At 42.6% G+C, this 10,363-nt stretch overlaps 1 protein-coding gene across 1 annotated transcript; it reads left to right on the top strand.

Moving 5' to 3' along the window:
* The first annotated feature begins 5,884 nt into the window (after positions 1-5,884).
* Positions 5,885-8,955, top strand: TMSB15C (thymosin beta 15C). Its single transcript, XM_003135273.5, has 3 exons — positions 5,885-5,952; positions 7,325-7,437; positions 8,518-8,955. The coding sequence occupies exons 2-3, from the start codon at positions 7,338-7,340 to the stop codon at positions 8,553-8,555; spliced, it is 138 nt and encodes a 45-aa protein (XP_003135321.1). The 5' UTR covers positions 5,885-5,952; positions 7,325-7,337; the 3' UTR covers positions 8,556-8,955.
* Positions 8,956-10,363: the final 1,408 nt, after the last annotated feature.

Here is a 10,363-nt window from a genome sequence, read left to right as displayed (position 1 = left end):
GACTGTGGTGTAGGCCAGCAGATACAGCTCTAATTTGACCCCTAACCTGGGAACTTCCATGTGCCACAGGTGCGACCCTAAAAAGAAAAAAAAATTAAATAAATAAAATAAATAAATTAAAAACAAGGATGGGCGATGAGGTCCTGCTGTATAGCCCAGGGAACTATATCCAGTTTCTTGGGCTAGACCACAATAGAAAATAATATAAGAAAGGGAATGTATGTATATGGATGACTGGGTCACTATTCAGTACAGTAGAAATTGTCACAACACTGTAAATCAACTATACTTTAATAACAAATTCAACCCAAAAAAGAATATAGAATATGTAAAGCACTCACATGTAGCAATACTAAGAGGTCAAAAGAAAAATGGGTAAAGAATATCAAAAGGTAATTCACAGAATAAGAAATATGTATGGTCATAAAAACCAATAAAATGATGCTCACCTCATGAAATGACCTGGGAAATGCAGATTCAAATACTAGGGAGATGCTCACCCATTAGATTGGAAAAAGAAATCTAAAAATACTTATTTGCAAAAATGTGGGAGAAATAGGGACTCTTCTACAGCTGAAAATGTAAGGCTTTTGTAGGGACTTTGGCCTCCCTCTGAGTGGAACTGTCTATCTTTACAGGATTCTGAGCAGAGAAGTACAATGATTTGATTTACATTTTATTTATTTTTATTTTTATTTTTTTGACCATGCCTGGGGCATGCTTAAATTCCTGGGCCAGAGATTGAACCTGCACCACAGCTGTAACCAAAGCTACAGCAGTGACAACACAGTATCCTTAACACTCTGAACTACAAGAGGACTTCTGATTAATATTTTAAAATTATCATTTAGGAGTTCCCTGGTGGCTCAGCTTGTTAAGGATCTGGCATTGTCACTGCTGTGGCTTGAGTCACTGCTGTGGCATGGGTTTGATCCCTTGCCTTGGACTTCCTCATGCTGTAGGCATGGCTAAAATAAATAAATAAATAAAAATAAAATGATCATTTAATTTTTTGTGTAGAGAATGCACCATAGAGGAGCACGAATGAAAGCAGAGAGATCTGTTAGAAGGCCATTTCAATTATTCAGATGAGACATGTTAGTGGATTTGACCTCAGATGTAGCAATGGGATGGTGAGAAGTGGTTGGATTTTGGATACATTCTGAGGTAGGAACAGAATGACTTCCTGATGTGCAATGAGAGAGAAAGGGAGGAGTACAAGATAATGTCAAGATAGAATTGCCATCACCTGAGATGGGGATGGCTGTAGGAGAAGCAGGTTTGGGGGAAAGATTTGGAATGCAATCTGTGACATTTTGAGTTTGAGATGTCTGTTAGACATCTGAGTAAAGATCCTGGATAGGCATTTGGTATATTAGACTGTAGTTTGGGATACGGATCCTGTCTGTAGACTTGAATTTAAGAGTTGCCAGTATAGAAATGGCTTTGCAGCCTTGGACTGGAAGAAATCAAGGGAGTGCAGATAGAAGTGAGAAGAACAGGAACTGAGTCCAGGGACACTCCCATTTTAAGAGGTTTGGGAGAAAAAGAGGAACCAGTAAAAGTGACTGAGAAGGAGCAGCCTCCGAGGTTAGAGGAAACCAGGTGAATGGGAGGTCAAGAGAAGACAGTGAATTACAGAGAAGGGGCTCATCAGCTATGCCAAATACTGCTAATAGGTCGAGTAGAACAAGGAGTAATAATTGGGAGTTTCTGTGGTGGCTCAGTGTAAACAAAACCGACTAGAATCCATGAGGATGCATGTTCGATCCCTGGCCCTGCTAAGGATCCCGTGTTGCCCTGAGCTGCGGTGTAGGTTGCAGACACAGCTCGGATCTGGTGTTGATGTGGTGGTGGCATAGGCTGGCACCTGTAGCTCTGATTTGACCTCTAGCCTGGGGACTTCCATATGCTGCAGGTGTAGCCCTAAAAAGCAGAAAATAAAAAATAAAGAATTGACCACTGGATTAACAGTATGGAAGTTATAAACAATCTTGACAAGAACAATTTCAGTGGCATGGTGGTGGTGGACGCCTGATCAGAATGTGTTCAAATGAGAAAAGGAAAAAAAAGTTAGAATCAGTGAATACAGCCAACTATTACAAAGGGGTGAAGGAGTAGTCCAAGTGGATATCTGAGGGAAGATATCTGTTCCTAACAGATGGAACAGACATCAAACAAGCCCTAGGCAACAGTAAGTGTGACTTGTTTGAGGAACAGCAGAGAGGCCACAGTTGGGGCAGAGTGAGTGAGGTGGAGAGCAGGCAGAGAAGAGGGAGTGCTAGGGAAGGAAGTTTGACTGGGGCTCCCTCTTGACACCAGATTGATATATAGTAGAAGGCCTGGGGGAATATGGTCCTAGACCAGAAATACTGGTTCAAATGATGCCTTCAAATATTCACAGTCAAACACTGCAAATGGAGATGCATATTACATATATTTGTAAAAGAGATTTGCTTCAAAGGGGAGCAAAGAAATGGGATGATAGCAGGTACAAAGAGTGGAGTTAATGAGAATGTATTTATGCGAAGATAAGAAATAATCTAATAGCACAACATTGATGATGTTGGAGATAAGGGGGAGAGAGATGATAGCGATTTTGTTGAATTGGTGTGAGAGAAAGATCTATAGACCTCCCTTGATTTACGATGGGATTACCCCTGGATAAACCCATTGTAAGTTGAAAACATCCTAAATTGAAAATGCATTAAATATACCTAACCTACCGAATATCATAGCTTAGCCTCACCTGCCTTATACATGCTCAGGACACTTATATTTATTAGCCCACATTTGGGCAAAATCATCTAACATAAAGTCTCTTTCATAATTATGTGTTGAACATCTCATGTAATTTATCGAATACTGTATTGAAAGGGAAAAACCAAATGACTGTATGGGTACAGAATGGTTGGAAGCGTTTTGGTTGGTATCATGTGGCTGACCAGTAGCTATAGATTACTGCTGCTGCCCAGCATCATGTGGGAGTATCACTAGACTGGGGAAAGATCAGTTTTTGAAATTTTGTGGTTATGTGTTTTCCTCCAGCTAGATTTAGCTGTGTGGATTTGGTCTCCTTGAGGTGTATTTGGATTTAGCTAAGGTTATGATTTTGCTAGGGATGCAATACAAAGTGAGAGAGGGGCAGGAGAGCACAGAGTATATATCAATGAGTGATTTTAAAACTGAATATGACATTTGACCTTGGGAAGGAGGGGAGAGAAGACAATAAGGGAGCGAGTGGTAAGATCAATGGATTGGAGATTCCAGTGAGGTTGAAAGAAGGTGGGGCTCAGGTACCAAAGGGAGTGAGCTGAAAAATAGGGGAGATGATGGTCATAGGGAGGGATGTTTGAAGTTGAGATTATGGAGGAATTGCTATAGTTTCAAAGACAGGCTTAAGGTATGGCCATGCGAGTGAACAGCTGAAGTGGGGTCAAGGACAATGTCATGGAAGAGAATTTGTATCAAAATTATCAGTTTTGAGCTCAGCAGGAATTAAAATTACTATGGTTGGAAGTGACCTAGTTTCAGGAGCTAAAATCTTTGAGAAATAGGGGAGGGAGCACTGAAGATTGGTAGATGATACAATGAAGGCTAGATGGTGACACAAGCTTCAAAAACTGGAGGTTTTGAGGCATGTGGGAGAGGAATGCTCTAAAGGCAGCAATAAGAAACAAGGAAGACATTCACTAGACATTTAGGCTCTGTTAAATAATGGTCGTGGGAGAGAAAAATCATCTGCTTCACTTGAGTGGGCCTCAGGGCACACAGAGTCTTCAGGGAAGAGCCTGGTTTCTATCAGGGGAAGACAAACAAGGGCACATCAGAAAAGAGGGTGAGGAGTTCCTGTTGTGGCTCAGCGGGTTAAGAACCAACTAGCATCCATGAAAATGTGGGCTCAATCTCTGGCCTTGCTCAGTGGCTTAAAGATCCGGTGTTGCTGCAAGCTGCAATGTAGGATGCAGATGTGGCTTGTATCTGGCATTGCTGTGGCTGTGGTGTAGGCCTGCAGCTGCAGCTTTGATTCGACTCTTAGCCTGGGAACTTCATATGCCACAGGTGCGGTCCCAAAAAGAAAAAAAGAAAGAAAGAAAAGAGGGTGAAGACACAGAGCAATCACTGAGGTTGCATTGTGTTTTAGCAGTAGGGAAGGGATGTGTTGAGTGAACTAAAGAGAGAATGTGGTCATTTATGGAAGTTAGGACATGGGAGTTGAGCAGTGTCCTGGGGATTTGAGGGTTGTTATGATGACTCACATAAAGGGGGATAGACATAATGAGATGAGTTCTGATGGATTTGAGGCAGATGGATTCGAGATAGACTTTGGAGCTTGTGTTAGGGAGGAGGAGGTGGGTGTCTGGACTTCCCGTAGATCCCAAGAGATGTGGAAATTCAGTCTTACACCTGGAACACAGGTCCACAGGAGGCTCCATGTTCCTCCTGGAAACAGATCACATAAATCTGTAATGATGGCCTAGAATCTACATATCACATTCAGGATAGGAGTACCCCTGGACAAGTGGAAGGGCAATGGAAATGGGGTAAAAGTCAATAAACCTCAATTTTTTTCTGTAATGTTTCTATTCATTAAAAAAATACAAAGTATATATACCTAAATATTAACATCATCCAACTCTGAGTGGTGGAAACACTGGTGTTTGTTATATTTAATGTCAGGGATGTTGTAGATACTCAATGCATCTTATTTGTTGAATGAGTGTGCCTTTCAGTTTTAAAAGTTCCTCTGACAAACATAGAAAACTCTGAAGATTACACAACATGCGACAAGAGTATAGAAAAGGGAATGGAGAGAGGTGGGGAAGGCCTGAGACATGCTTGAGGAAAGAGTGATTTGGATCTATGTAGATCTCTACCACCAGAAATGAGCCATGTGGAAAATATGGGGTGCAAGCTAAAGACACGGACCTATCTCCATTTTAGTTTATCAATCTAAGGTTCTGGGTGAATATCCAGAAAATAAACGACCTTGAAGATTTACTTCTTTCAAGTAAATACCAGATCCTCACTTTTCTCCCCTAACATAGACACTGGGTGGTGCTGCTGTCCAAAAATTCTGCTCTATCCTGGATTTACTACTCCAGAGTAAAGACAAGTATTTATCTAAGTTTAGTGTGGGCCAAGCAGAGTGATCAGGATTGGAGATATCAAGATGAATAGCCTCAGTAGACTCTCCTCTGATTACCCTAAACTAACTGCTACCATGTTCAGTGGTTGAGAAATTAGAAAATGTGACTTTACATAGGAGCACACCACTGTCACGGAAATGCCCAGCTGTGGGGGTGAAGGACCCTGAACCGCCTACCCTCTCCATGAGCACCCCTCCTTGATGACCGGCTAAGAATTAGAACAGACAATACCGAACATCGCTTCCAAATCACTATTTGGTTGTCATCGCATACTTAGGCCCCTGTGGCTATAAAAGCCAAAGGACCTGATTATGGCTCCTTCAGCTTGGATCTTGGAGTTTTGGATGTTCAAAGCTAACTGGGCACGATGTGCTCGCTTCTATATTATAGAGGCTCTTACTATGAGCAAGTGAGGAAGGGAAATGGACCTTCAGGACGAAAGTAGTGGGAGAAGCAAGGGAGGTAGACCAGCAACCAATCCCTGGGCGAATCTGAGAGAGCTTGGATTGGGTCTAGGGAGGTGGATCTGGTATGACGTGCTCAAGACCCTGTTGCAGGGGTGAGGTCTTGAGGAGACGGGAGACAGCAGCGGACTCAGACCCAGCAAGGCTAAAGCGGCGGGTGGGGCGAGGAGGCGAGTCTGGGACCCCTTGGCCAATTGGAGAGGACTAGGGCGGGGTCTGGGGCGGGGCCTGCCAGCAGATTATAACTGCAGGGTTCCGCGCGGGAAGGCTAACCTCGTCTACGGTGCGGAGCGGTCCCAGCCTAGCTGTAGGCCTTTCCCCAGTCTCCAAGCCTTCAGGTGAGGATGTGCGGCCCCGCGGAAGCCAGAGGACTCTGGGACAAGAGGCTGCGTGGCCTCGGGGCAGGGGTGTCAGCTCTCCTGGAACCAGAAGGGCGGGGGTTGGGATGGGAGATTCGTATCTGCGCCTCCTGGAGAATTCGAGCCTTTGTTTTCGCTGTGCGCACGATGCTGAATCCTCCCTGAGTCGGTCCCTAAAAAGTCGGAGGGGGAAGCCCCCAGAGCGGCCGCTCCTTTGTGGCTGCAGGTCCGAGGCTGCGAGGACAAGGAGTTTGGGGCCGCTCGCAGTGGGCCCTCGCTCTGGCGCTGGCCCTTCTCTCCCTCCCCTCCTGTGGCTATTAGGTTAGGCTGAGCTTCCGGCAATGATCAGAGTCATTTTTGAATGTGAGCAAATTGCTGCTAACAAAGTGGTTTATGCGCCCAGCTCTGTTTATTTGAAGTTCCTATTTCCCCACCCCTGGATATTGGCAGCCGATCACTTACCAAAGGAGGGTCTTAAGGTAACCTCGATGGAAGGGAGGCATGTTCGGGATGGCTGGCTGCTTGGGGGCCTCTCTGTTCTAATCTGGGCACTAGCTGTGTTTGGGGCCAGGCACATGCAGGAGAGCTGTGCTTTCCAATTTCAGGGGTCTCTTCTGAACAAACCGGTAATAACCACAGGACACCTCATCTTCTAGCCTCACCCTTTAAGGATAAAACGTGAAATTAAAATCAACTCTATTTAATTTAATCCTATTCTGCTGAAGTCCTGAGTCCAATCATAATTAGCTTGCAGTCTTAACAATATTTACAAACCAGTGCCATAAGGAGCTATTGTGAGACATCTAATTAATTGTGACTGGATTTAATTCCTTATTTTATTGCAACCCCATAATCTATTGTTTTGGGCAGATGAAATGGAAAGAAACTAGTCTAATTTATGCTACCCCTTTTTGTGTGCTGCTTCATAAGAAATGTGCCTCCCCAAAGTAATTTAATAAAACTAAAAATGCTCAAATAGTGCTATCTCCTATTATAAATAATTAACTGGTTAAACAGTATTTTTTCTTCTATCCCTATCTGCTCATGTGTTTCTATCACCTCCATTTTACCTTTGCTGTGATTTTTAAGTCAGACATATTGGCTCCGTGTTTCAAGAGCATCTTTGTTTCTAGTGTATCCTGATCCAGTGACATTTACTGTCTATCAGAAATGAGGTAATGATGTAAAATAAAAAGTATTCTGATAAAACATGACTTCTAAGATCTGTTGCTATTTTCCTGTTGAAAACAGCAGGTAAAAATACACATTGATATTAAATGTGAGAATTTTGGCTGTTACTATTAGTGTGATAATAGTTCTACTAGTAAAATTTGTTTAATGTTTTTTTCAGTCTTTTAGTCAAGATGAGTGACAAGCCAGACTTGTCTGAAGTGGAGAAGTTTGACAGGTCAAAACTGAAGAAGACTAATACTAAAGAAAAAAACACTCTTCCCTCAAAGGAAAGTAAGTCACAGGGGTTTTCTATTTGAGACAATAGTGAAAATAGATAGATTCAGTGTATAAAACTCTTCTAGTAAATTTTACCACAAAGTAAGCAATCGTTAGAGTACCCATTATTTAATGTAATATTTAAAAAATCAAATAATTGCCTTTTCCCTTTACTTATGTAAGTAGTTCCACAAAATAGGCCCTAGTAGTAATGGAAGAATAAAAAAAAAACTGGGTTTTGTTGGAAAGCTACTATAAGCAACATTAAAACTAATCTTCGAATATTGGATGTAGCATTAGAAATATCTTAGTTTTGTCCATGTTTTGGTTATTTGGCACTTTTCTACATCTAGTTATCTGGGTCTTTGATCTCATTCCTAGTGAGCCATGCAAACTGTGGTTTTGGCCTTTTCTACCTGATGACAAGATGAGGTGAGGTAATTAGTCTAGATCTTGGGTATACTTAAGTCTCCCAGGGATCAAGGGATCAATTTTGCCCTCCCCACTTACAGTCTGTTGGAGAAACTCCAAGCAAGGGAAACGGTTTGTCATGTCAGCTTTATTTGAAAGCTCCAAAGTTAGTCAAAATTCTCTGAAAGGGCACACCTCCCTAATTGTATAGTGATAGATAAATCTGAGAAAAATTCTTCACTTGCCCCTGAGTCTCAGAGTAATCCAAAGGAAAAAAAAAAGGGCAACAGCAGAAACCTACCTCTCAAATGGGAAAACCCCACACAGTTGAGTCTAAGAAATTTTCAGTTCATTAATTTGCACACACACATACCTGACTGAATTTAGTGCCTTGGCATTCTAAATTTAAGGAAGATGTAGCAGCAGCAGCCTCCAGTGACTTGGCAAAGAAGTCTTTTGGAAAAATGGAACTTAGTCTTAGGAAAACACAGTGCAGGATCTGAGCCATGACTGTAATTTAAACACCGCAGCTCTCAGCAACGCCGGATCCTTAACCCACTGAGTGAGGCCAGAGATTGAACCCGCATCCTAATGGATACTACTTGGGTTCCTTACCTCTGAGCCACAACGGGAACTGCCCAAACTACTCTCTTAATGATTGTTTGTGTTTGTTTTCTTCCCCAGCTATCCAGCAGGAGAAAGAGTGTGTTCAAACATCGTAAAATGAGAATCTTCTCCCAAGAGTGAATTTCAGCATTGCTTGAGTGTCTTGATTTTTGGCTTGTTTTGGTAAACCTTTGTGTTGTGGAGATTTTAGACATCTTCTGATGTCTTCTCACCTGTAATGCCTGGCTAAGAGGTCAGGGGCAGCCAATGTTCTCTTACATTCATTTTAAACCATCTGTCTCCAGCTGACAGATGCTGTCAGGAATCTCACCACTGATAACCTTTGTACTTTTAGTTCTGGCACCCCCTACAGGATAAGCCACTTTTAACTTTCTACAGTTGTTCCTTCTGTTGCTTTAAAATCTTCATAAAGTTGCATGCTTTTGCAGCTTCTCATGGTTTATTTTCATTTCTAGTGGAGCAATAAAATAATAAATATAATCAATCTGTTTATAATAGGCTCCTGTGGTTCATTCCTGGGTGAATCTTTTAAGGCATGAAAGTATGCAAGGTACCTTTCAGCCAAATAAAAATGGATGCAGGAAAGCATCTAGATATGGAATACCTGCTAATGTTAGCAGATTTGGCACATGGGACAGGCATCAGGCACTCCTCTGTCCAGATCAAGTGGGTCCTGACTTGGGGATTGTGTGGCTGAACCATACTAACTCCATTTTTTTCAAAACAATAGCCACACTAATGGCATATGGAAGTTTCAGAGCCAGGAACTGAATCTGAGCTGCAGCTGCAACCCATGCCATAGCTGCGGCAATGCCAGATACTTTAACCCACTGTGCAGGTCTGGGGATCTAACCCATGCCTCCTCAGGGATCCTAGCTGCTTAGGTCGGATTCTTAACCCATTGTTCCATGGTGGGAACTCCCATACTGACTTTCATTTTGTCAGCTCTTAGACCCACGGTCCTAACCTTTCCCCTTTCCACGTGATTGAGCTTTAGCCTAACTTACAAGGAGTGAGTCCAAGCCAGAAGAGTTCTCCCTAAAATTTTACTCTTGCCTTCTCATCTGATGTGTAACCCAGAAGCATGCCTTTTGCTGACATAGATAAGTAATGGTCATCAGACCCCTGTAGGGAGGAAAAAACCCTGGTTCCATGTGGTGCAGACATGCTTCTCCCTTGGTAGTCAAATTCTGTCTGAAGCCCTGGCCCCTTTAAATTCCCCTGTACCCCTTTTGGTGGTGCAGTGCACAGTGCAGCTGTGGATGCTCTCTGGATTATGTCTGCCCTATCTTTCATGCCTATATGTAAGTTACCCACAATAAACTTCATAATTGCGCTTTATGGAGTTGCTCGCTTCATTTTTCAGTCCCAAAGTTCCTTCTCAGTTTGGAGGATATTATTCAATATGTCTACTTCCCAACAGGGACGCTAAGTGCTTTTTCCTCAGAGTTCAAATCATAGAGATAAAGAACCTTGGCAAAAGATGACATGTGGACTAGCCCCCTTATTTTGGAAATGAGAACATGAAAACACAGGGTCTGATTTGATTTTCTAAGGTGTTATATAAGGGCTGGAATTTTAGCTGGATTCTCTTGTTTATTGGAAAGTGATTTTCAACTAAACTTAAGGGACACCCAAGGCTGGGGTTGGACGGGGAAGTGGGTGGGGGGGACACTTGCTAATCCATACTGTACTAAGCACATCACATCTCCCATTGAGCATAAACTCAGATAGTGGAATACCTGCTAATGACCTACAGTGTTGAACCCCAGGTCTTGTTCTTGTCCTGAATGGAATTCATTGCCTCATGAACCCAGTATTTTTGGTGTTTGTGGTGAACATAAGTGCTATGGACTGTCTCCCCTCCAAAAGATTCATATATTGAAGCCCTAAGCCCTAATGT

The sequence above is a fragment of the Sus scrofa genome, chromosome X (assembly GCF_054392235.1).
Source record: "Sus scrofa isolate SSC_HxYL_T2T_F1_AM1 chromosome X, Sscrofa_HxYL_maternal_Yorkshire_Landrace_v2.0, whole genome shotgun sequence".
NCBI lineage: Eukaryota > Metazoa > Chordata > Mammalia > Artiodactyla > Suidae > Sus > Sus scrofa.
The sequence above is the reverse complement of the archived record's forward strand: the minus strand, read 5'-3'. Positions and strand labels throughout refer to the sequence as shown.

Coding starts and splice junctions, on each gene's coding strand:
- TMSB15C (XM_003135273.5), top strand. CDS start 7,338: ATGAGTGACAAGCCAGACTTGTCTGAAGTGGAGAAGTTTGACAGGTCA. Junction 7,438..8,517: donor CACTCTTCCCTCAAAGGAAA/GTAAGTCACAGG, acceptor TTTCTTCCCCAG/CTATCCAGCAGGAGAAAGAG.